Source organism: Heterocephalus glaber, unplaced genomic scaffold (genome assembly GCF_053883595.1).
Source record: "Heterocephalus glaber isolate CG9 unplaced genomic scaffold, H.glaber_assembly_v1.0 deba00001773, whole genome shotgun sequence".
Taxonomy (NCBI): domain Eukaryota; kingdom Metazoa; phylum Chordata; class Mammalia; order Rodentia; family Bathyergidae; genus Heterocephalus; species Heterocephalus glaber.
The window spans coordinates 11855717-11881475 of NW_028258463.1; the positions used below are offsets into that span (position 1 = coordinate 11855717).

At 55.8% G+C, this 25759-nt stretch overlaps 1 protein-coding gene and 2 long non-coding RNA genes across 16 annotated transcripts in view; 2 read left to right on the top strand and 1 right to left on the bottom strand.

Moving 5' to 3' along the window:
- The window catches only part of LOC147821074 (uncharacterized), a 113610-nt gene extending 103948 nt beyond the window's left edge, over positions 1–9662 (bottom strand). The window contains exons 1-6 of one of the 9 annotated variants that reach the window (XR_015447765.1): positions 9522–9662; positions 8966–9306; positions 7208–7438; positions 3886–7117; positions 2955–2990; positions 608–1476 (exon numbers count right to left, since the gene is read on the bottom strand). This is a non-coding gene — a long non-coding RNA (uncharacterized LOC147821074). The other 8 variants (XR_015447772.1, XR_015447768.1, XR_015447764.1 and 5 more) reach the window with 8 other exon arrangements.
- Positions 8420–17040, top strand: Cd300lg (CD300 molecule like family member g). 6 transcript variants are annotated; one of them, XM_087202384.1, is made up of 9 exons: positions 8420–8552; positions 8950–9285; positions 11144–11303; positions 12072–12184; positions 13508–13615; positions 14073–14125; positions 14935–15043; positions 15296–15408; positions 15887–17040. In XM_087202384.1, the coding sequence occupies exons 1-9, from the start codon at positions 8510–8512 to the stop codon at positions 16025–16027; spliced, it is 1176 nt and encodes a 391-aa protein (XP_087058510.1). In that variant the 5' UTR covers positions 8420–8509; the 3' UTR covers positions 16028–17040. The 6 variants fall into 6 exon arrangements, with proteins under 6 accessions (XP_087058510.1, XP_012933077.2, XP_087058511.1 ...); XM_013077623.3 differs by lacking the exon at positions 13508–13615; XM_087202385.1 differs by lacking the exon at positions 15296–15408 and having other exon boundaries at positions 15887–16067.
- Positions 17041–17169: 129 nt separating this feature from the next.
- On the top strand, positions 17170–25064 carry LOC147821075 (uncharacterized). The gene is made up of 2 exons (XR_015447774.1): positions 17170–17278; positions 21538–25064. It is a non-coding gene; the product is annotated as an uncharacterized LOC147821075 (long non-coding RNA).
- Positions 25065–25759: the final 695 nt, after the last annotated feature.

Here is a 25759-nt window from a genome sequence, read left to right on the forward strand (position 1 = left end):
CCTCCTGCGCACACGCGCCCGCGAGTGGAGGGGTGCACACCGGCCCCGCGGGAATCCTCTGCCAGCGTGGATTGAGCGCGCTGTGCCTACAGGGGCTGCAGAGACCGCCGCAGCGGAGACGCGGGCTGCGCAACTACGCATCGGGGCTCGGGGAGGAGGACGCACGAGCCCGGCGCGCGCTTGGGGGCGTGGCGGGGTCGCAGGCGCCCACGGGTGCGCGAGAGGCACGGGGCGCGGGGCCGGTCCCCGAGGGCGGCGGAGGGCCCCCCACCTGTCCAGCGCTCACGTGGCCCTGCCGCCCTCCGCACACCCGGGCAGGGCGACGGACCCCACGACGCGGCACACCTGGCTGCTGAGCTTGGCAAACATTGCCAGCCACGCGATCGAGTTTTAGTATATGTGCCGCCGAAGCAAGCACAACGCGATCGAGTTTTGACAAGGCTCCAGCAAATGGTGCTGGCACAACCACAGCAGATTCTGTGCGTGTGCGTGTGGTGCGTGTAAAAGCTCAATCCCCTCCTCGCACCGCGTACAGAACACAGAAGAGGGAACACAAACTCATGCACGTTGGTAAAACGACTAGAAGGAAACAATGAATTTTTCAGTTTTGCAGTAGGCACAGATTTCTTAAAATACAAAAACACATGGATGCTAGGGCTGGGGATTTAGCTCAGTGGTTTCGCCGCCTGCTGTGCAAGCGCAAGGACCGGAGTTCGATTCCCAGGCACCAAAAAAAAAAAAAAAAAGACTCTAAAAACTGATAAATGGACTTCAAAATTAACACTTGTACTCATCTGGGGGAAAAAAAAAGGATGAAGAAAATAGATGGTAAGGGGAAGAAACAGTCCCACTGTAAATACTAAGGACTTGTACCCTGCAGCTCAATAATAAAAGGTCAAACACCCAAATCCAAACATCGGCAAAAGAAACGGGTATGTATTTCCCAAAAGAAGATAAACGCCACTAGGCATAAACAAAACGCTCATCCAATATCATCTGTCATGAGGAAAAGTAAATTAAAACCTTAGTTCCTACTGCCATACAAAATAGCAGGGCTGGGTGTTCTCTGAATAATAAGAGATTTATTCCTTAGAGCCTGAGGCTGGGAAGTCCACGCGTCCGCGCGAGATGGACAGGAGCCAGGGCCTCCTTCGGCGGCTGTGTGAGGCAGGAGTCCTGTCGGGGGCGCCCAAAGCGGATGGTGGGACATTGAAGAGCACCGGTGTTTCCTCATCAGTGAAGAGAAAACAGCCTCTTCAGACGGGAGCGACCGCACGAATGTCAGGGCGTACTAGGCTGAGCGCAAGAGGGCGCTGCCGCCGGGGCCCGCCGTGTGGTCCTGCGGCGCTTGAGCGCCCGAGCTCCGGCTGTCGTCAGAGGCCTGGCTTTGGCTGGCCCAGAGAGGTCCGCAACAGCAGCAGCGGCAGCACCAGCATCGCTATTATACAAAGTACCAAACTTTGCAAGTGCAAGGTCCTGAGTTCAATCCCCGGTACCGGAAACAAAAAGTTCTAAAATTAGCCCAGAAGAGAGGGAAAATCTGAGCAGGCCCATTTGAACAGAGTACAGCTGTCAAAGACCTGTCGCGGAAAAGAGCCCCAGACCTTGGGAGTCCGACAGGAGAAACCTCCACACACATAAAGAACACTTATTCTGGCTCTACTAGAGCATTCAAATAAAAAGAAGCTCCAAATTCTTCCCATGCTACATTTAAAAAGTTGAAAGTTGGGGGTGGGGATTTAGCTCAGTGGTTCTGCCGCCTGCCTCGCAAGCGCAAGGACCAGAGTTTGATCCCCGGTATGAAAAAAAGTTGAAAGTTGATAATAAAACCTGTTTTAAAAAAGAGGAAAAGTGGGGGCTGGGATTTAGCTCAGTGGTTCCACCACCTGCCTCACAAGAAGAAGGGCCCGAGTTCTGATCCCTGGTACCAAAAAAAAAGAGCAAAAAATCTTAGTTTCATTTATAAATATTGATATAAAAATCCTAAAAACTTTTATTAGCTAGCAATTTCACCAGGATACTAAGAGAATAATAATATATCATGATAAGGTAGAATGTATTCTTTTTTTTTTTGGTACCAAGGATCGAACTCGGCACCTTGAGCTTTCGAGCCAGGGGTGCGGAACCACTGAGCATTAAATCCCCGGCCAGGTAGAGTGCATTCTAAAATGGTTTAATGTTTGAAAATTATATGGTGTACTCCAAATAAAGCAATTTGTTAATAGGATAAAAGTAGTACTTTTATATTATTATATCCATAGATGCTATAAGGCACCCATACATGATTTTCTAAAACATGTGTCAAAAAGGAATTTGAACAACAGTTAATCATACAGTTGCCTTATGAAACAGCAACTTCACTCCTAGGTATCTGCCCAGGAGAAATTAGAAATATATCCCCATAAAAACATGTCCGTGAGTGGAGGCCTTTGCCCGCGTGGATTGAGCACATCATGAAATCAGCTGGTCACAAAACACCACACATTGCCTGATACCATTTATATGAACAAACCCAGAACAGGCAACTCTAGAGACAGAAAAGTAGATGAGCCATGGCTGAGGCCAGGCAATGCTCCTGGGTGTCTCCATGATGATGCATCTTCAAGATGAGGAAAATGGGGCCAGGGATTTAGCTCAGTGGTTTCACCGCCTGCTGCACAAGTGCAAGGACCAGAGTTCGATCCCCGGTACCAAAAATAAACAAAAAAAAAATGAGGAAAATGTCCTAAAATGTGATCATGATGATGGTTGTAAAACTACAAATATATATATATTTTTGAATATATTTTAAAAATTGAGATCCACCCTGTATATGAATGGATTTTATGGTATGTAAATTATCTCTCAATAAAGTTGTCAAAAATAAATGGTTTAAAGCTTCCAAATAAAAGGCAGAGATTGTCAAACAGGTAAAAGAGCAAGACTTGCCTGTTTGCTTTCTAGAAGAAACTCACCTGCTCAACACGACCCACCCTGGGTTCCATCTGGCACTGAAAAAGAAAAAAGATTAAATACTAAGTTAAGCAAGGAAAGCTTAGTAGGAAAAGTGTGGAGTCATTCTAAAATTCCCATTAAAATATAAAAACAATGTCCAGAGGGAATTTCCTCAATCCTTCTACTTATCAGGAAAAATAAACATTGGTGAAAAGCAGCAAAAATCCAAAAAAGAGCCAGGACCAAGGCAGCTGGGTTCTAAGTTCCCTGGCCCTGTCAAGTACACGGTGCTCCTGATGGGAAAGCAGTCTGGGAGGCTTTGCACACGGTGGGGACGGGTGGAGTGGACAGAGCACCGGGTGACAGCGCCTGTTCCTGCGGAAGGCAACATGAGAAATGGGAGGAGAGGAATTCCTAAAAAAGTCTGGGGACAGCTATAACTAGCTATTCTTTATGGAAAAGGGGGAAAGAAGGAAAGGAGAAGGAAAAAGTCGGATCCCTACCTCACTCCTCACACAAAATATTTTTCCAGATTTCACTGTATAATCTTGCAGTGAAGGAAGACTTTCCAAGCAAAACCCAAACACAGATGTATAAAGAAAAAGGACATGTGACTAAATAAAATATAAATTATAAAATGTAAACTTTCATTTTTGCAATGTGATATAATATTGTACATGGAATGTGATAGCTAAATTCCTTAACTTAAAACATTTCATACAAGTCAATAAGAAAACATAAAAATTAGAAAAATAGTCCGGGCCGGGGATTTAGCTCAGTCTGTGCAAGCACAAGGTCCCGAGTTCGATCACCAGTGCCAAAAACCAAAAGAAGATAAACAGTCAAAGTCTGTTACCAAAAAAAATGCATACAGCTGATATATCAAAACATTCAAAATCTTGCAAAATAGAAAGCGATGTCCCTGTTGCCTGTTAAGACGAAAATGCTCACGTTTGCTGACATCTGGTGCTGTGGAGGGTGTGAGACACGGGCACTGGACGGGTGGGGATCACTGGAGGATGGCGTGGCAGGGTCTGCTCGGCTAGCCCATGTCCTCGTGCTTTGGCCCAGCAGACAGGAAGCAGGCGGGGCACAGGTGGCGGGACAGCAGCAGGTGGGTGCACGAGGGCAGAGGCCACACGGGGCAGTCGTCTGAGGGGCTGAGGACCCCAGCGCCCCAGGCACCAGGGCAGAGGCTTTGAGCGGGACCAGGTGCTGGCCTCGGGCGCAGGGTGCAAGGCCTGGCACCCCCCAGGCACACGAGGGAAGGTCCACACCCCCTCACACCCAGGGAGGAGCGAGACGCACTGCCACCTTAAAATTTCCCTCTTTCCAATTTGTCTTATTGCTCGTGGGTATCGTGAACCCATTTTCTTTCCTTTTTTATAGTTTGGTACAGTGACATAGAACCGAGCCCCAGAAAGTGTGTAAACAGAGCAACTCACAAGGGAGTCCTCCCCATCCCCTGCAGAGCCTGCGGGCACAGCACCCTCCCGAGGGCCTGTCTCCTCCATCCCACCATCTGCGCCCACTGTGCAGGGTTCATCAGGGCCGTTTCCGAGTGGAGTTCAGACCTCACCTACCAGAGCCATCACTGTGCCGACTTCCTCCTCCACGCCGTCCGTGGCGTGCGCTGCTGGCATTTTCTGCCACCCTGTGGGTCTGTCCAGTCGCTCTTTCCCTGGCATGTTGGTTTGTTTGTCTTTATTTTTAATTTTAATTTTTATTTTTTTGGTACCAGGGATCGAACTCGGGACCTTGCACTTGCGAGGCAGGCGCCGGAACCACTGAGCTAAATCCCCGGCCCTGTTTTTATTTTTATTTGACACACGATCCCACAATGTAGTCCAGGCCAGCCTTGAACTCACTGAGTAGCCCAGGCTGGCCTCCAACGCACGACAAACCTCCTGCCTCAGCCTCCCTGGTACTGGGATTGCAGGCGTGCACCACCACGCCTGGCCCCACAGTCTTTTGGTGAACAGTTTGTAATGTCAACACTTTCCCGCTTCAGTTCTCTTTTTCTCTCACTCTCTCTTCTACACCCTGTTCTTTTTGTCTCTGTCACTCGAAGACCTCAGCCTGGTTCCTTCCCAAACACCTTGCGGTTTCTTCTTAGCTTTTAGCTGTGTCTAATCTGCTTGAAATCTGCCCCTGAATTCTTAACTTCAGCCACTGGATTTTTTCGATTATTTTTCAAATCTGTTTTCCTTTTATACTTTCAGTCCAGGCTGCACTTGTACTCCCTCGAGGCCCTGAGGAACAGCAGGAACAGCCATGCTGCGTCCCTTGCTGCTGCTGCAGAACAGGGCCCAGTCTGGTTCAGCTGCCCATCACCACCCAGTCCTCCTGCGGTTACTTCCTAAGTCGGGAGCATTTGAGACAGTCCACTCGAAACCGCCGGGGGCTTTGCCGCTGCCCGACCCCCAGAAGGCTTCCTACCAGTGTCTCTGAGGTCCCTGAAGGTGGGACAGGGATGGCTGTACCAGGCTGGAGCCCAGAGCCGAGCGTGAAGGACACTGAGGGACAGGAGTCGGCTGACAGACAGCCCGCAGCAGCCTGGTCTGTTGCAAGTCACTCATTTCCCACAGCACAGCCCTCGGGTCCCAGCCCAGTGTGATGAAAACAGCCGGCTCCCGCTCAACCCTGTCCCTGCAGCCCAGCCTTGGGTCCCAAGCACAGCCTGGGCCCAGAGCTGCGCTTCTGTGCTCTCCTGGCTCCTGGCTCCGACCTGCCTGCTCCTGTGAGCTGTCACTGCTTGCCTTTAAATATACCTTACATTTCAGAACAATTCCCGATGTACAGAAAGATTGCCAAGAGCATCGGCAGAGCTCCCGAGAGCCTCCCTGTCACCAGCGCGCCCCCGTAAGCATTTTGCGGTCCCTACCGCCGAGCTGTGGACACTGCCTGGTGCACAGCCCCTACATCGGGGCCTCCTCAGGAGCGTGTGGCTTCCCACTGACCCCTTTCTCTGCCTGGGCCGCAATCCAAGACGCCACCTTGTGTTGAGATTTTTCTGAAAACCCAGTTGTCCATGCCTGTGTCCACAGGAAGTGGGCTCCAGGCCCCCAGACACCACGCAGTCCCCGCTATAAATTAGCATCGCATCGGCACTGGGCTGCACATCCTCCCTGATACCATGGGAATGTCGTGAAACTAGATACGACACCGTGTTGTTCAGGGAATAATGACAAGAAATAAGTCAGCGTGTGTTTAGGAGCAACACTGCCCGTGGCCTTACTCTGTGGCACAGGAACAAAACGGGAGGGGAAGATGAGCACCAGAGCTACGAGACCTGGGGGCCTGGGCTGCCGGGCTCCAGAGGCCCGCATGCCGCTTCAGTCTCCTGGGCTCCGGGAGGCTGGAGCTCTCCTCCCACTTCCGTCTTGTGCAGTGAACCTGCGGCACCAGCCGGGCTGCGTCTCCCTCCAGCCCAGAGTTTGGGGCCTGATCACCAGCTCCGCTGTCGCTGCTGGGCACTGTCGTCCTGAGAGGCAAAGCCTGTCACCCTGAAGCCCAAAAGGACTTCAGATCCACCTCAGCAGGAAGTGGGAACTCGGTTGTGCCTGGTTCGGGCTGGAGAGGATGGGGGGAGCAGGCCAGACGGGGCAGCAAGGACGGGGCATCCGGGGCTCAGACCTGCTGGCTGTCCAGGGTGGCCTTCTTCTTGGTGGCCACCTTCTGGTTCGACCTTCCCTAGTTTGATGGTGACCGTGGAGCTGACAGGGCCGAGTAACAGAGCCACTCGGCTGCAGTTCCAGACCAACAGAAGCGGCTTGGCCCAGGCCAGGCCAAATCCTGGAGGAGCTGAGCCAGGTGACCCTGACCCCAGCAGCTCGGACCTCCCCCCACCTGCATCCCCTGTGGCCTGGCCGAGCCCCTCAGGCATCCAGAGCATTCCAAGCGGGCGCTGACAGCCCGGACCACCTCCCCGCTGGCCAGCACGACGCAGTGTCCTCTCTCCAGCCCTAAACCCACAGGGGCTCTTGTGGGCCCTACCAGCCCCAGGGTGTGGCCTGAGCGTGGAGGGCCACAGCCCACCCAGCCAGGAGCAGGCTCAGAGCTGGGCGTGTGTGTGGGCGCCAGGCCAGACCCCTCCCCACACAGGCCAGCCCTGAGGATGCCTTGCTGTCCTGGGGTGACATCGCCTCCTCACACACTTCATTTCCTCTGGTGCCCGGGATGTCTGGGGAGAAACATAACAGGAGAACAATTTAGTATAACTAACATGCTCCAAAATGTCCGCAGTCAGGTCCGACGACACTAGGACACCTACCGAAGTGTCAGATGCTGCCCTGCTCTGAATGCTCTTCTACTTTTGGAAAAGTAGAAGCTGGGGGTGGTGCTGCACAGCTGTAATTCCAGCACTAGGAGGCTGAGGCAGGAGGATCACATGAGTTCAAGGCCAGCCTGAACGGTGGGCAGATGGGCGAGGTGAGGGGACTAGGGCTGGGGGGTTCCTGGGGTGTGTGGCCCTTGGGCCGTAGCCAGGGGGTCCAGCGAGATCCTGTCTCAAAAATTTTATAAGTTAAAAGAAAGAAAATTACTTATTATTCTGTGTAAGGACTAAACAGCAGAAACACCCCATGAGACGCTAGACTAAGCACTGTTTTAATTTGTTTTTAACTGGGAAACACGTTAGCTTTGTAGTTTGCACACACAAGGGAGGCTCCGGGCAGAGGTCATGTGACAGGGGCCTGCGACTCCAGGTCCCTGCCCCTGCAGTGACAGACAGGGTGGCTGCTGAGCACGGTGAAGCCGAAAGGTCCAGGCGAAGAGGCCACAGGCTCCGTCCCTCTCGGGTCGGGTCATCGCCTTGACAACGGGCCGGGAGGAGATTGGGGAGTGGCTGCTCTCTCCGCTCCTTCTCTCTCTCTTTCTCTTTCTCTCTCAATTCTGTCTTTTTTCTTTTTCTTTTTTTTTTTTTTTTTTTTTTGGTAACGGGGATCGAACTCGGGTCCTTAGCTTGCAAGGCAGGCGGTGGAACCACTGAGCTAAATCCCCGGCCCTCTGTTTTATAAATCTTTTGCTTACAACCTGTATGCACCTTGCAATAAAAAACCGAAACCGAGAAAGAGCCCTTGGGGGCCGTGGGTCCGGGCCTCCTGGGGCGTCGCCAGCTCCTCCCAAGCGCCCCGCCCCGTGGCCGAGAGCGCACGCGCCCCGGGACCACGCGCTGGGGGGACCCCAAGCTCTGGGCCAGGCCCCCGGCAATCAGGTGGGGCTCGGGCCGCGGTCACGGCCCTGACCCCTGCAAGGGAAATGCTCGCTTCTGAAGTCCGCTCGGGAGCGACGCGCTACGGTGTCCCCAGGTGTGCCACTGCCAAAGAGGCGTCGAGGGGCGCCGGACCCCGAGCTGTCGCCCCCTCCCCCACGAGGTCCTGGGGCTGGGAGGAGTGGGCGGAACGGGGACCGCCAGCCACGCCCACCCGCCCCGGCCCCGCCCCCAGGGCCTCACCCCGTGGGCCCGGGACCGCGCCCGCCCAGACCACGCCCACGGCAACACCACTCAGCCGACCCCGCCCCCGGGACCCCGGACGCCGGGGCCCGCCGACCTCGCCCGTCGCCCGCTGCCGCCATGCGCGCCCTGGCGCTGCTGTGGGGCTGTCTGGCGCTCCGGGGTGAGCAGGGTCGGGGTCGGGTACCGGGGAGCAGGCCGGCCGGCCGCCCTGGGTGCAAGGGGGATCCCTTCTGTCTGCGGGCCGCGTCCGCCCCAGGCCCCCGACTGCGGCTCCTGCACCTCCGCGGCCCTGCCCGCCGGTGACACGCGTGGACCTCGCTGGGTCTGCACGGCGCGCTCCCAAATCAGGGTGCACGTGGTGCCCGGTGGCAGGCGCCCCTCCGGGTGCAGCGCGGGCGCAGACCCCAGCGGCCTGAACCTGCCCTGTGCCCGTAGGGAGCAGCCTGCCCTGTCCGTGCCGCCGTGGGGAGACCGCGGGTGTCTGGGGCTCAGGGGAGAAGCCTTCCTTCCCCCGGCCTTGACCCTGGGCCTCCGCCTCGCCTCCCCCTGTGTTTCAGCGTCTGCGGCCCTGACCTGCCCGAAGGAGATGAGCGGATTCGAGGGCGACACGGTGACCCTGCGGTGCACCTACGAGTCGGAGCTCAGGACGCACCCCAAGTACTGGTGTAGGGAGGTCGGGGTCTTCATCTCCCGCTGCTCCAGCAAGATCTTCTCGGGAGAGAACAGCCAGGATGTCATGGAGGGCCGAGTGTCCATCCGGGACAGCCCAGGAGAGCTGGCACTCGTGGTGAGCCTCAGGGGCCTCACGCTGAAGGACTCCGGGAAGTACTGGTGCGGGGCCCAGAGGCTGGGCCCAGACGAAGCCTGCCCAGTCTCCCTGACCGTTGTCCCAGGTAACAGCGTCCCCTCCCCACCTGGAACGCGGGAGAGCGGCAGGTGCTGGAAGCTGGAGCCGTGCTGGTGCCAACCTCACCCAGCCTCCTTCCCCGACCTGAAGCCCAGGGCTGGGAGCAAGGGGCGCCTGGGGGTCTAGCACCTAGCACCTCCCTGGCCCAGGAATGCACAGGACCCGCTGAGCCAAGAGGAGGGAGCCAGGGGGCCCCAGGTGGCACCTGAGGTCAATGCCCACCTCATAGATGGGAAACTGAGGCACAAGAGATGGGTTTGCCCAGGGCTCTGAGCCAGGAAGTGACAGCTGGGATTCCCCCGCAGGCCACTGCTGGCGTGGTTTCTTCCTTCCCCTCCTGGCCCTATGGAGGCCCCATCCCTGCCCCACCTACCCTCAGCACCAGGTCTTTGCCATCCAGGGTCTTTAATTCTGGAAAATAGAGCGAAACCCACTGAGCAACCTGGCCACACGGCGCGCTGACTGGTAGCCGGGAGGCCCTGGCTTCGTGCCACCGTAGAGAAGAGAATGAAAACCCCATGTCCGACCCGCCCTCCGTTTCTCCAGTGTTCTCCACCCAGCCTGCCAGTTCCTACGGGACTCAGATGTGGTTGTGCCTAGCTGGGGCCAGCGGTGCCTGTTTCTGAGGCTCCCCGTTGCTCCCTACCCGTGCGTGCCCTGCACGCTCTCGCTGCCTCTTGGTCACACCTCGCCGGCCTCTGCGACAGCTGGGAGACCACAACAGGGCTGCGCTCAGGCCGGTGTCAGGGTGGCGGGGCAGGCGGAGGCCATGGCTTCAGTGGGTGTGGGGACCCGGGTGTCCTAGCCCAGGGGGCCCGGACAGAAGTGAGTGCTGCACAGCTGGGTGGCAGCCCCGAGGGGCGAGCGAGGGTCTGTGGGTGCTGAAGGAAGGGGCTCGCGCCCCAGGGGGAGGAGCTGACCTTGGCTGGTGCTGAGGTGCTGGCGCAGTGGAGAGGACCGGTCGTGCGAGGGGAACCACGTGGGAAGGTGCAGGCGCAGGAGGTCCGGAGCGGGTGGTCCAGGGTGCGGCTGGGCCCTGGGGCGCAGTGACAGCCGGCCAGCATTGGACTACAGGCGCGGCGCCCGGAGTCAGCGCCTCTGTGTGGCCGGGGAGCCGCCCGGTGTCCTGCGCCGGAGGCACGGGCCAGTGTGCACCTAGAGACAAGACCGCTGGGTGCGGGAGCCGGGAGGGGAGACAGAGGCAGGCCCCTCTCTCCAGGGGCAGACAGACCCGCAGCGACCACCGGGGCCCGCTGCCCACCCGTCCCCTCCTCCCGGCTCCCTCCGGCCACCACCGCCAGCCCGCGCCCCCCCCCCCCCGCACCCCGCACCGAGTGAGTGGCGCTCTCCGTCCGCAGGGGCGGCGCTGGCTGGCACCGCAGGGAGCTGGGCGTCCTGCCCAGGGCTGGGGTCATCGGTCGATCGGGCCACACAGGGCGCAGCAGGCGCGGGGCGCAGCCGTCCCCGGGCCCACGGGGCTGAGGGGTGAGGCAGGAAGGCCCACCGTGAGGGGTGCCGGCCGGGGAGGGGCGGGGAGGGCCAGCGCCGGCGCGCCAGGCCTCTGGGCTCCAGGGCAGCGCGCGGCGGGTAAGGCGGGGGCTGTGGCCGCCCCTCCCCGCGCACCTCGTGCTCCACCCTGGCCGCTCAGCCCCGGACCTACTGAGACACCGGTGCCCAGGGCCAGAGTTCAGGGGTCAAAGGTCAGCCCAGGCCCCGCGGCGCTGAGCCATGGTTTTCGGATTTAGCTTCTCCTGACCAGCGTCCGACAGCCCCCACCCCGCAGCAGGGGCACAGTGGGCCCGAGGCCTCGCCGCTCACGGAGACGGTCCCCTCTCGCCACACAGCCACCGCTCCTGAGGCCACTGCTCCAGAGGCCACCGCTCCTGACGCCGCGGCCGCGTCTCCTCCCGCAGGGAGCTCCCGCCCAACCACGCAGCCCGACTCCTCCTCCTCCGCAGTAGGGGACCCAGGTCCTGCCTCCAGCAGCCACAGTTCCATGCCCAGGTGAGCCCAGGTGGACCCTAAGCCATCCCTAAGCCATTAGTGACCACCACTCCTCCCTCTGCGCGGACATCTCAGGCCCTGTGGCACTGTCAGACTGGCTCTTGAGCAGTCCACATCCTGAACCACAGGAGCTGGCAGCCCCACCACCCTGGACACAGCCTGCTCGAGGTGAAAGGTCTAGGCTGGCCCTACCCCACCTCTGTTCCTTCCCCCACCTCAGGCACAACCACCCCAGTTCAGTGGGGTTTCCCTGCACCTGTTGCATCAGTGCTTTGCTGTGCTTAAAAATACAGAAACCCAACACCTTCCACCAATCCTTCCCTTCCTCAGCTGCGGCCCCAGCCCAGAGGAGGGGCTCAGGCTGCTCACAGGGCTCAGGAGGCTGCTAGCAGGGGTGACAAGGCATGCTGGGGGGCCCCTGCCTGGGGCCAGGCCCCCACGAGAGGGCTGACTGGACCCTGGGTCCCCGTGGCCTCCGACCTCCTGGGCACAGGGACTCGGCCAGAACCCCCGTTGCCCCGAGCCCGGCTGGGCCAGCGCCCCACTCCCACCTAGGGATGAGGCCCACCAGGGGGTCCCCTCCCCCCAGAACCTCACTGGCCCCTACAGCAGGGGCTGCACCCTGGCCAGGTCCCTGCCAAGCTTGAGGTGTGGATGGTGGGGCTCGGGGCTCTGCCGCCTTGCCACGCACAGCGGCTCCACACTGGGAGCTGGCTTTCTGGCCGGGACGCAGAGGCCTCTCGGTGACTGCCGCCGTCTGGTCCGCAGCGTGTCCATCCCCACTACCCGCCTGCTGGCCCCCATCCTGGTGCTCCTGGCCCTGCTACTGGCTGCAGGTCTCATCGCCCTGAGCACCCACATGCTCTGGGGGTGGAGGCAAGGTGAGTGGGGTGGAGGGGCCCCAGGACACAGGCTCCATGCTGAAACCCCAGCTGGGGAGACTCTGGGCACACACAAGGCGCACAGCCTCCACTGCCCACCCGCTGGAGTGGGTCCCACGGCCCCTAACCCCGGCGAGGCCCTGACCCCCTGCAGGTCCAGCTCCATGCTCAGGGCCCGGCCGGGTGCACGATGAGCTCAGCGCCCACCCCAGGGTCTGCAAGGCGCCAGCCCATTCCCAGGCTGTGCTGCTTTAGCTGTGTGACCACCCCGAGCCTGTTTCCCCAAATGACAGATGTGTGGCAAGGGGGAATAGCATACAAGCCACAGGTGTCACTTAAAATCCTCTAGCTGGGCCTGGTGGTGCACACCTGTAATCCCACCACTTGAGAGGCTGAGGCAGGAGGATCGCCATGAGTTCTAGGCCAGCCTGGACTACATAGTGAAACCCTGTCTCAAGAAAAAAAAAACAAACTTTATTTAAAGAAATAAGCTACACGATCCCCAGTACCAAAAAAAAAGCTACTAAAGTTAATTTTAATAATATAGTTTATTTAACTCAGCATATGCAAACCATTATCAACTCAACAGGGAGCCAATATGAAATCTGGGGGGCGAGTGAGCTGCATCCCCAGCCCTTCTTTGTTTTTTATTTGACATAGGGTTTTGATAAGTCACTACCTTGCCCAGGCTGGGCTTGAACTTGTAGTTCTGCTTTGGCCCCACACAGTGCTCGGATTGTAGGCATTTGCCTTCAGGTCCAGCTAATAAGAAAATTCATGAAAGCCAGGCCTGGGAACAGACCTGTAGGCCCAGCTACTCAGGAAGCTGAAGCAGGAGGATCACTGAAGCCCAGGAGTTTGAGCCCAGCCTGGGCAGCACAATGAGACTTGGTCTTGGAAGGACCTAGACAGGAGCGGCCGTGGCCCACGTCCCGTCCTCCTGCTGGGCCGGGAGTGGCGTGAACTGGAGGAGCCGCGTGCCTGAGCCTGGTGGCCCTGGGCGGCTGCCGCTCCCGAGCCGACAGTGCAGACCAAGAGGCTGAAGTCGGACTCGGCTGCCCCGCACCGGCACAGTTCTGTGGCTGCTTCCCCCACCACCCAGGGCAGGAAACTGGCGCAGAGCAGTGCAGCGTCTGCAGAGCTCCAAGTGGCAGGGGAAGGTGACGCCCCGTGCAGGACCCCAGGAAGAAACATCAGCTCTCCCCACCCCTCTGGGTCCCTCAGACGAGTCCCGGAGGGGACACAGGGCCACATCCCAAGTCCACGAGCACTCGCCCTTCTGACCGCGGTGCCCACAGCGGGTGTGTCCCCCCATCCTGTTAGAAACAAGTGTCTCGGGGAGGCTGAGGCGGGAGGATTGCAAGTTCAAGGCCAGCCTGGACGATGCAGTGAAACCCTATCTCAGGAAAACAGCACAACCAGAACAAAGCTGTAAGCGGAGTGTGGGGCCCCTGTCCCGACTGCTGCATTTGAATCTGCATTTTAAGAAAATGCCCGGGGGGTCAGTCGCTTTGTGACCTCAGGTGTCACTTTTTGTTCTTGCAACAAATTCCTGAGAAGCGACGGCGGCAGGGTCTCCCTGGCTCAGGCTGCAGGAGGCTCCAGCCCTGTCCCTTTGGGCCTGTGGCAGCCCGCGGTGGCCAGAGCAGAGCTTCTCACCTCCGGGCAGCTGTCCCTGTCCCCGCTTCCTTCAGGGACCCAAAGCCCCACAAGGCGCAGCTTCCTAGTGGCTCGGAGCGGCCTTGGCAAGCACGCGGGGTCCCCAGGCTGAGCCAGGAAGGGGCTCCTTTGTCCCCCCGGTCCCCTGGGGCCCCACTGCCTGGGCAAGGGTCGCACGTGTGGGTGGCTGCTCCCGGCTTCACCCCGAGCCCTCCTGGGTCTCTTTCAGCTCTTTGGGCCGAGGATGCGCAGCGGGGCGAGAAGGTCCACCTCCCGGCTGCGGTAAGAACCCGCGAGCTCCAGGCCCAGGTGGCTTCTGTCCCCTCCTGGCCCCCTGTGTACCCCGGGGCGGGGCTCACCCCCACCTGGAAGAATCCTTGAGCCCTGAGGGTGGAAGCCGGGGCTGGAGCCCATCATCCCCCGAGGGCGCGAGAAGCAGGCGTCCCCTGGCCTGGCACTCTCTCTCTGCCCCTGAGGGAAGCAAAGATGGAGCCTCCTCGGTGTTGTGGCCCAGCCTTTCTCTCAGTGCACTGTACCCTGCAGTGCTGGCAGTCGGGGTGCTGTGAGAAACCCTGTCTCCCAGCCAGGGATGGGGTCGCACACCTGTCAGCCCAGCACTCAGGAGGCTGAGGCAGGAGGATCCCAAGTTCAAGCCCAGGCTGGACACCTAAGTGACCCAGTGAGACCCTATCACAAAATAAAAAATAAAAAGAGCTGAGGATGGTGCTCAGTGTGAAGGCCCTGGGCTCAGTCCCCAGCACTGCAAAAAGGAAAGAAGGGAGGGAGGGAGGGAGGGAAGGAAATCCTTGGGACCCAGCCCTGGTCCCAGCTGAGCCCTGCGGAGCTAGAGACTGGGCCTCGAATGACAACTAGACTCTGCTTTTGCAAAAGGGGAAACTGAGGCCCATGGGGGGAACGGTGTTGCCTGAGGTCATGCAGACGGGTCCCCACCAGGAGCCAGGATGGGGTCTCGGCCCCCAGCTTTCCCGGTCCCCTGAGCCCCTTTGGCTCTGAGGCCAGGGTGAGGGTGGCACTCGGGGGGCGAGGGAGCCTTGCCGGCCTCTGGGATGGGCCCCGCTGCTCCTCCACAGGGAGTGGGCTCCCCACCTGCTGCACTGCCCCTGGACTCCGTGAGCCCCGGGCAGGAAAGGGGCGCTGCCATCCCCGTCTTTCCTGGCGCCAGCGAGGACAAAAGACTTGGTGGGTCCCCGGGGAGGGCGGTGGGACAGGTCTCCTGTACTGCAGGAAGCAGCTGCTATCTCAGGAAGCCGAGGACAGGGCCAAAGGCAGCCCGGGAGTGAGGGCGAAGCTGCCTTGGGGGAGGGTCAGGGCCACCGCAGAGCCTCCGGGGCCGGGCCCCCCTGTGCCAAACCCCCGCCTGTCCCTGCTCCCTGCCGCTCTGCTGTGGCCAAGCACCCCCATTCTCACTGGCCGACTCTGCCTCCCTTGCAGGCGCTGGGTGCCAGCTGGGTCCCCAAGGGCACCGCGGTCAGCCTTGCCGGATACCCCAGCTCCCTTGCCCGCTCCTCCCCGGGCTCCTCCAGGAAACCTGCTGCCTGAGCCAGGTGGGAGGAGGCTGGGCCGGGCTGACCAGGAGGACGGGGTCCCACGCCCCTCGGTCTGGCAGCCGCCACCCAGGGCCAGTCCACCCGAAGGCAGGGCCCCTGACTTTTCTTCTTTGTCCAGGAAATTATTATTATTTTGTTTTTTTGAGACAGTGGCTCACTGTGTAGTCCAGGCTGGCCTTGAGCTCACAGCCATCCTCCTGCCTCAGCCTCCCGAGTGCTGGGATTGCAGGCTGAGGGCAGTTGCCTAATGAGCCCTGGGCTGCAGGAGCCCCAGACAGAGGCCTGGGGAACCGAAGAGGATGGAGGAGGTGGAAGGGGCAAGAAGCAAAGCCGGTCTTGGGGAGGAGTTGTGTCCCTGAGCCCCCGAGGCTTGACAGGCGGGGACCGGGGGACAGTAGAGTGGGCACAGCCGCTGCCCGGACACCCCGGCCTCATGGCGCCCCAGCCCTGAGACAGCCTCACGCTGTCTCTCCAGGCCCGACGGGAGGAGGAAGCCCCGGCGCAGGCCCCTGAGGCAGAGGAAACCTCTGCGCCTTGCCGGTCCGAGGAGGAGGAGGAGGAGGAGGAGGAGGAGGAGGAGGAGGAGCCGGACCCCGCCAAGTTCATCGCAGTGTAGCTGCGGACACTGCCAGCTGGCCTCGCCCCAACACTCGTGATCCCGCTGCTGCCCTCCCTGGGCTCCCGGGGCCTCCACACTGAGTGACATCCCCAGCCCTTATTGTTTTTGAGACTGGGTCTCATTAAGTTTCTGAGTTGCCCAGCTGGGCCTGAACTTAGATCCTCCTGCCTCAGCCTCCCAGTGCTGAGTGAGCCCGGCACCCAGACTCCCTTCTGTGTGGCCCCAGCGTGGCCAAGGGGAGAGCAGGACCCAGCTGTGTGCCCCCACCGGGTCAGGCAGGTCGCTGGACATCTCCCCTCCAGGAAACCCCGCACTTGGGGTTTCCTCAGACCCAACGCTGGGTGAGCCCGACTTCCATCTCCGAACCAGGCCGAGAGCCTCCGAGCCTGGCCTTGGGGACACCTGGCCACATCAGGACCCCCGCTCATCTCAGGTCGGGCCAGGGCTCTGTCTAACACGTGTCCGGTGACTTCCTGGGGGTGAGGACTGCGGCCAGATGAACCCTCTGACGCCAGCTTGTGGGGTCCACCCTGGGGCCAGCAGGGGGCTTCCTGGGGCCCGGGGTGCAGGCACTGCTGGTCCCTGCTCCAGGTCCTGCCCCCTGACTGTGGGGTGCAGGAAGCACAGTTCCTTCCTGTCTAGAGAGGCTCCCTGTGCCTGGGTCCCGGGTTGGGGCAGGGGCGGAAGAGGACCCAAGTCATGGCCCGGGCCCTGGGGGAGAAGCAGAGCCACATACACATGGTTTTCTGTTTCCTCTTTAAAAGTAAGGTGGGGGTGCTCAGTGTACAAAACTCAGCTGGGGAGGAAAACCAGGAAGGAAAGTTGTAGGGGGTCCTGCCCCCCCCCCCCCGCTGGAACTCTTGAGTGCCTTCTACGGACATGCCCGGGCTTGCTGCAAATCTACCCAGCAACAAGGAAGTAGCCCCAGTACCCTCCCCTTGCTCCTCCCCTCTCGCCCTACGGTATATATGTTGTAACAGCTTCCGCAATAAACGAGACTTGATCAGAAACCTGTCTTGTCTCCATCTCTCGTGTCCCCTGTCCCCTCTCATCCTCGCTCCCCCTCTAGGGTCTCCGTTGACTTACCCGCGGGCCGGGACAAGTGGCGCCCAACGTGGGGCCAGAGAACGGGGGATCCAGTGAAGGACGCTGCTCAGGGGCCCTAAGATTAAGATTGAGGAACAAAGAGCATACTCGACACAGAAGAGGCTTGCGATTGACGTGGACCTGCCGTCTTTTTGCACCTCAGTAAGTTGAGCAGCGATTATGGGACAGGGCATTAGTCAGCACGAATTGTTTGTGCAAGGTCTCAAGAAGACATTACAGGCACGAGGGGTAAAGGTTACAGTCAAACAATTGCTGAAATTTTTTGATTATATTAAAGATCTCTGTCCCTGGTTCCCTGCTGAGGGAACCATTGACGAAGAGAGATGGAAAAAGGTGGGGGAGGCTCTTCAGGATTATTATGCCACTTGCGGGCCCGGAAAGGTCCCGATCGCGGCGTTCTCATATTGGAATTTGATTAATGATATTATCTCCCAAAAAGCAAGGGATCCACTGGTGGCTCAGGCTATACAGGTTGGGGAGGTAGCCCTCCGTAGTGGTGAGGAGCTGACACCCGCTGGTGACTCCGACACAGTTCCCCGGGACGCCAATATGGCGCCGGGACCCAGGCCAGTTAAGGCCACGCCTTCCTCGCCAGACGAGGAAGAGGACTTGATGTCCTTTGACAGTGATGATGATCCCGCCCCCGACGGACATAACGTTCCCTCGGACCAATCCCAAACGGCCACGATCCCTGCCAAGCCCTATAAGGCAAAGCCTCGCCGGGCCCCCGCTTCCTCTCCCTCCGTCACTGCCTCTAAGGCAGCCCCACCCTCGCGGGAGGTTCCGCCCCTATATCCCTCCCTTCAAGCCTATCGCTGCCTGCCTCCGCCCCCAGATCCGCCCCAAAAGGACTCCGGGACTGACGAGTCTGCGGGGGAAGCATTGTGGGGCGGCTCTGGGTGCCCCCCTCCTTATATCCATCCAGGCCCCAGCACTCCCGCTTTGGCCTATCCTGTTGTTGATCCCCAGAAGGAACTCCGGGACAAAATAGACTTTCTAAAAGAACAGATAAGGTTAGAAAAGGAACATCAAGAACTTATTACCCAGCTTGAGGGCTTAAAAACAGGCAAGGCTCATAAAAATGTCCCTAGAGAGGACACCCATGAGCCACGACCCCCCATTAGAGGGGCGACCCCCAGGGTGCCGTCCGGATCAAGGGTACCCCTAGAACTTGAACCTGTGGAAGCCTTCCCTGTCACTGAGACTGTTGACGCACAGGGTCAGGCATGGAGACACCATAGCGGCTTTGATTTCAAGGTTATTAAAGAGCTTAAAACGGCTGCGGCTCAGTACGGGGCCACTGCACCTTACACCATGGCTATTTTAGAATCGGTGGCAGAAAATTGGCTCACCCCAATTGATTGGCAGACTCTGGCCCGTGCCACCCTTACAGGAGGTGACTACTTATTATGGAAATCTGAGTATGTTGAAAATTGTCGAGAGACCGCTAGACGCAATGCTCAGGCGGGGAATGGTTGGGTGCTTGACATGCTTCTTGGGGAGGGGGCCTACGCCGCTAACGACCAGCAAATGCAATTTGACGTGGGGTTGTATGCCCAGATTCAGACCGCAGCCACTAGGGCCTGGAAAAAACTCCCCTCCAAAGGAGACGTGAGTGCCTCCCTCACTAATATCCGACAGGGGCCAGACGAGCCGTTTGCGGACTTTGTCCACCGCCTTCTCACGGCGGCAGGCCGGATTTTTGGGAGCGCGGAGACAGGGACAGATTTCGTTAAACAGCTTGCTTTTGAGAACGCCAATGCCGCCTGTCAGGCCGCTATCCGCCCCTATAAAAAGAAAACTGACCTTTCCGGCTACATTCGCCTTTGCTCTGAGATTGGGGCCGCCTACCAACAGGGCCTTGCCATGGCAGCTGCCATGCAAGGCTTCACGGTCAAACAATTCCTGCAGCGCCACGTCGGCAGTAAGTGCTTCCCGTGTGGGGCCACCGGCCATTTTGCTAGAGAATGCCCGACCACTAAAATGCAGGGCCCCAATGCTCCGCCCCCCGGGCCCTGCCCCCGATGCAATCGGGGGAGGCATTGGGCGAGTGAGTGCCGATCCAAAACTGATGCCCAGGGCCGACCCCTCCCCCCTCCCCAGGGTTCAAATTCGGGAAACGGGAAAGGGGGCCAGCCCCAGGCCCCCAATTCCAAACAAATTTACGGGGCACTCAATTTTGCTCCAATAAACAGCAATCCATTTCAGACCTCGTCAGAGCCACAAAAGGAAGTGCCGGATTGGACCTCAGGGCCACCACCCACACAGTATTGACCCCAGAAATGGGAGTCCAGGCCCACGCCACAGGAGTCTTTGGACCCTTACCTAAGGAGACCTTTGGCCTCGTAATAGGCCAAAACAACAACACCATGAATGGACTGCTGATTTACCCAGGAGTGATTGATAGCGACTACTCCGGGGAAATTAAAGTTATGGTTTCTTCCCCCAAAGTTTTTAATACCATTCAATCAGGCCAAAGATTTGCTCAATTGTTACTCCTTCCCCTTCTCTCTACCTCTAATAAGGCTCTTAAAAACGCCCGAGGCAGCCAGGGATTCGGCTCATCCGATGTCTACTGGTCAGAGATACTTTCAACACAAAAGCCTCTCATGACCTTGTGGTTAGATGGGAGACAGTTTTCTGGGTTGGTCGACACTGGTGCCGATGTAACTATCATAAAGGGAGAGGATTGGCCTCAGGCGTGGCCATTAAAGGACACCCTCACCCATCTCAAGGGTATAGGGCAAAATCAAAATCCTAAACAAAGTGCCAAAGATCTGACCTGGAGGGACCAAGATGGTAATCAGGACACCATTCAACCTTATATCATCTCAGGGTTACCCATTAATCTATGGGGGAGAGACCTATTATCACAAATGGGGATAATTATTTCCAGCCCCAATGAAATTGTCACTATACAGATGTTTAAAAATGGGTACATTCCAGGAACAGGGCTGGAAAAACACCCTACTAGCCTTACTCACCCCATTAAGCCTGTCCCTCGGCCCCCTCGAGCAGGGTTGGGCCATTTTCCATAGGGGTCGCTGACACTCCTGCGGTCCATGCTAAAAAGATCACCTGGCTCTCGGATGATCCAGTGTGGGTCGATCAGTGGCCCCTCTCCAAAGAAAAGTTATTAACAGCTCAACAGCTGGTACAGGAGCAGCTTCATGCTGGCCATATCATTCCTAGCCATTCCCCTTGGAATACTCCCATTTTTGTCATTAAAAAACGGTCGAAAAAATGGAGGCTCTTACAAGATCTCAGAGCAGTTAATAAAACCATGGTACTTATGGGAGCTTTACAACCTGGTCTTCCCTCACCGGTAGCCATCCCCCTTGGATATTATAAGGTTATTATTGATTTAAAGGATTGCTTTTTCACCATTCCCTTACATCCTGCTGATCAAAAACGCTTCACATTTAGCCTCCCGACGACCAATTTCTGCGCCCCAATGCAGCGCTTTCAATGGCTAGTGCTGCCCCAAGGCATGGCCAATAGTCCCACCCTGTGCCAGTCATTTGTAGCCGCAGCACTCCAATCCACCCGAGACAATTGGCCTCAAATGTATATTATCCATTACATGGATGATATCCTCGTGGCGGGACAATTGGGAAGTAAGGTTTTGGCTTGTTATGCTGACCTTCGGCGGGCCCTTAAATCTCGTGGCCTCCAGATTGCCCCTGATAAGGTTCAACTAAAAGACCCTTACAGTTACCTCAGATTTCAGATAAAGGGACGTCATATTTCCTCCCAGAAGCTCACCTTGCGGCTGGACGGTCTTAAAACTTTGAATGACTTCCAAAAACTGCTCGGAGATATTAATTGGCTTATGCCCTATTTAAAACTCACTAAACATGACCTAAAGCCTCTCTATGATACCCTGCAAGGTGATAGCCACCCCACTTCACCTCGGGAGCTCACTGCCGAGGGGCGCAAAGCCATTAACACGGTAGAACAAGCCATCCAAAATCAAACAATTACTTTTATAGATTATAACTCTCCTTTACAGTATATCGTCTGCAAAACCTCCCTTTCTCCCACTGCTGTCTTTTGGCAAACCGCTCCCCTTTTGTGGGTTCATCTCCCAGTTTCCCCTAAGCGGGTCTTTTATCCCTATTATGCTACAGTTACAGACCTGGTTATTTTAGGCAGAGACCATGGAAAGATGTACTTTGGAAAGGAACCTGATGTCATTATCCAACCCTACCCTAAAGATCAGATCGATTGGCTTATACAGACTACCGATTCCTGGCCAATTACTCTCGCTTCTTATTCAGGGTTATTGGACAATCACTATCCTCCCAACAAACTCATTGACTTTGCCAACAGACATGACTTCATTTTCCCAAAGGTCACTTCTCGTTCTCCTCTGCTAAAAGCCCTATCCGTTTTTACAGATGGTTCTTCCACCGGGATGGCTGCCTATGTGTGGGACGATAACATTGTCCAATTCCAAACCGCCCACTCTTCGGCCCAATTAACCGAGCTACAGACAGTCATAGCGGTCTTTTCTGCATTCCCTGCCCGAACTTTTAATCTTTTTACTGATAGTGCTTATATTGCTCAATCTGTCCCCTTATTAAAAACATGTGGACGGATCAAACTTGCTTCTCAGACTGGTGGTCTCTTCCTCCAATTACAAGATCTAATCAAAAAAAGATCCAAATCCTTTTTCATTGGGCACCTTCGTGCCCACTCTAACCTACCTGGCCCACTCACAGAAGACAACCGCTTAGCAGACCTAGCCACAAGACCTCAGGCTTTTGCCTATTTAATAAATACTGATGCCCCCCTTCCAATTGACCAAGCACGGAAGGCACACCAATTCCATCATCTTAATGCTCACACGCTTCGCCTTATGTATAAACTTACCAGAAAACAAACTAGACAAATTGTTAAAGCCTGCCCTACGTGTACTCTGCACCTTCCTACACCTCATCTGGGAGTTAATCCTCGTGGCTTAATTCCAAATGCCCTCTGGCAAATAGATGTCACGCATTACCCTAAATTTGGAAATCTTAAATATATACATGTCAACATTGATACCTATAGTGGATTCATATTTGCCACCCTGCAGTCTGGGAAAGCTACTAAACATGTCATCGCTCACCTCCTCATTGCCTTCTCAGTACTTGGATGTCCACAACAAATTAAAACAGACAATGGTCCCGGCTATACCAGCTCTGGCTTCTCTAACTTTTGCAAACAATTAAAAATAACACATATAACGGGAATCCCATATAATCCTCAAGGACAAGACATTATAAAAAGGGCTAATCTCACACTCAAAATTACGTTAGACAAAATAAAAAAGAGAAAATGGTACCCTACCAAGGGGTCTCCTAGAAACCTGATATCACATGCGCTATTTATTCTTAACTTCTTAAATTTGGATGCCAAAGGTTCATCTGCAGCCAATCGTTTCTGGCAACCAGAGACGCAACGACAATTTGCCTCGGTGATGTGGAAAGACCCCCTGGACCACTCATGGCACGGGCCCGATCCTGTACCTATATGGGGCCGAGGGTCGGTGTGTGTTTATTCCAAGGAAATGAAGTCAGCTCGGTGGCTCCCAGAACGCCTAGTAAAACAAGTTGATAGGCGTGCTGATGATGCCGATGACCTGACGTTGTCCAATCCTGACCAGTTAACAATGGTGCCCACAATTTCAATTTAAAATGAGTAATGATATCATTTAGCTTACCTAGTTATGTTTGGGTGCACCCTAATGTTATATACCGTCTTACATGTTTGTCTATTATTTGTTGTTTGTGTTCGTGTAATTGAGCTCAAAATGTTCTTTTCTCTTTAAGGGATATTCACCCATTGTTACATTGATGATGTTATTTTATTAAAGATATGCTTTTCTCTTGGATCAAGGTATCACTGGAATTTACTAGATTAAAGTGATCTTTAGATGGGAACTCCCTTTGATGAATATAGAAGTGGCCACCCAGAAAATATTGTTCTGGTCTTAATTCCTCAAAGGGACTCCTTAGTGAAATTTATATCATGTGATCTTAGGGAACATCGTCATCATTTAAAGTTTGGACCTCCAGCGCACAATGACAAGGGAACTCATGAAGGACAACTGGCTGAATGAACGATCCGAAAACAAGAATAGGATGAGCTGGAAATGCCTAGTTCCCCTGATGTTGCTGACCAGGGTATGGGTGGTGTCGCCTTCAGAAGGGTTAGACCACATGAAAAATATATGAATTCAGTTGGCAGGCTCGCTCAACTTATCTGAATTTTGTCTAAGTGCTGATGTAAACTTTCATTATGTGTTGGGAAGTTGCCTCGTTCCTGTATGTACCCCATTGGAATCATTGCGGCCTTATACTCTGTTTAAAATCTCACATATGCAGATAGTTACAATTGGGGATCTGCTACTTGTCGCAAGCCCAAGAATGCTGTCAAATTATATTCACCTAAGGTAATTATGTCTAATAAGACCGAATGTGCTGTATACAGAAATTGTACAACTAAATGTCTGCAAGTTAAACGATTGGAAAGCATGTCCTGCCGTGTTGAACAAGAAATTATGTATAGTAATTGCCATGTCTCTTTGCCAATGGGTTGGTTTTACACTTGTGAAAGGGAAACTTTTAATTACATTCCGGCCAACCTGAGTGACACTCGTTGTTGCTTGAGTCGGTTAGCTGTGATATTACCAGACAGAACTGATTTGGTTGTACCTAATCGAATCAAACGGTGGTCGCCGTATACCGCCCTAGGGTGTAATGATAATGTGGGTCTATTGACAGATGCAGAAGTGTTAACCATGATAGGGTCTTTCGTTGCTATGCCGTCCATCGGGGTGCATGCGGAAGCGGCAGTACGAAAATTGGCCTGTAAAGTGGTAAAAGGATTAAATGCCACCTCCACCGCCCTGGCTTTGATTAATCAAGAGTTACAGGAACAAAGACAAGCTATTTTGGATAATCGAGCAGCAATAGATTACTTGTTGCTCTTCCATCACCAGGGCTGTGAAAAAATAAAAAATATGTGTTGTTTTAATTTGACTGACAATGGGGAAAAAAATCGATGATACAATAAAACAGTTGAAAGACCTGGCTAATAAGGTGCACAACGAGGATGGCGGAGACCTATTTAAATGGTTGACCTCATGGCTACCCAATCTACAATGGGTAAAACAATTGTTTCTTGCCATTGCAATTGTATGCGTTTGTCTGTTACTGTCATGCTGCTGCATACAATGGATACCAATGCTTATGCGTAGAAATCGCTTTGATTTTTAGATAAAAGGTTCAGGCCGATATGATTTAAAAGCCTTGTATTCCCCTTTGTATTTTAACCTATGTTAATCTTAGTAACTAAAATGTCTTCGGATAGTTCTGATTTTGTAAGGTTGTGATTTCCCCTGGAGCTATAGTGGAGACAAAGATGTACGTCAAAATCAGCGATAAATTACTGTCAGGATGTTGGCTGGACATACGCTACATGGGCCGATTCCATCTCTGCCACGGCGTAAAATTCTCGCCCCACCTGGTAAGCGGGCTGGCAAGCCAATGACGGGCAACTGAGCAAGCGTGCCATGCAATGAGAGAGCCCTCGTGTGCCGCCTAAGACAGGTGCCAGAGCCTTGATTCTCTGGTTAACCGATGACGGGTAAGGTGCACGGTGCAGACACGTATGTCGCTCTGACCCAAGACAGGCTCAGCCCCCGCAGGCTTGACTCTCCTGACGCCTTTCTAAAAAATAATTTTAAAAGGGAGGACCTGTAGGGGGCCCTGCCCCCCCGCTGGAACTCTTGAGTGCCTTCTACGGACATGCCCGGGCTTGCTGCAAATCTACCCAGCAACAAGGAAGTAGCCCCAGTACACTCCTCTTGCTCCTCCCCTCTCGCCCTACGGTATATATGTTGTAACAGCTTCCGCAATAAACGAGACTTGATCAGAAACCTGTCTTGTCTCCATCTCTCGTGTCCCCTGTCCCCTCTCATCCTCGCTCCCCCTCTAGGGTCTCCGTTGACTTACCCGCGGGCCGGGACAGAAAGTGACCCGCAGCCCCCGCCCTGGAGGCAGCCGAGTGCCCTGCTCGGGTTCCCCAGCTTCCCTTCTCCGGGTGAAGACCTTGCACTGGCGCCCTGCGCCCCCTCTCCGCCCCGATGGCACTGCGAGCTCCCCCCTCCCGCACGCCAGAACCCTCCAATAAAGCGTTTCCCCGATGCCTGCGAGCTCGTCTAGTCTCGCTGCGCCGGGATTTACTGAGCTGGGTCTCCATCCCTGACGTTCAGTTCGCTGTTTCACTGTGACACATGGGGCTTTCCCTGCACCTGGTTCTAAGAGGAATCTGGGCAGGGTGCGGTGGTGCACGCTTGTGAGCCCAGCTATTTGGGAGGCTGAGGCAGGAGGATCATGAGTTCAAGGCCAGGCAAGGCAGCTTGGCAAGAGGAAGGGAGGGAGAGAGTGAATCAGGACAGCTGTGTCCAGGGGCCAGCCCTGCAGAAGGGTGTGACCGCTGGGTACTGCAAACGCGCACTAATACAAAATACATGCAGGACCAAAGAAGCGGACTTAGAGCAAAGTAAGCCGGTTCCGCAGCACTGACCTCCCAGTGCAGATCAGAGCTTTAGTCCTGCTGCTAAGCAGTGGC

Coding starts and splice junctions, on each gene's coding strand:
- Cd300lg (XM_087202384.1), top strand. CDS start 8,510: ATGCGCGCCCTGGCGCTGCTGTGGGGCTGTCTGGCGCTCCGGG. Junction 9,286..11,143: donor CTCCCTGACCGTTGTCCCAG/GTAACAGCGTCC, acceptor CTCGCCACACAG/CCACCGCTCCTGAGGCCACT. Junction 12,185..13,507: donor GCTCTGGGGGTGGAGGCAAG/GTGAGTGGGGTG, acceptor CCATCCTGTTAG/AAACAAGTGTCTCGGGGAGG.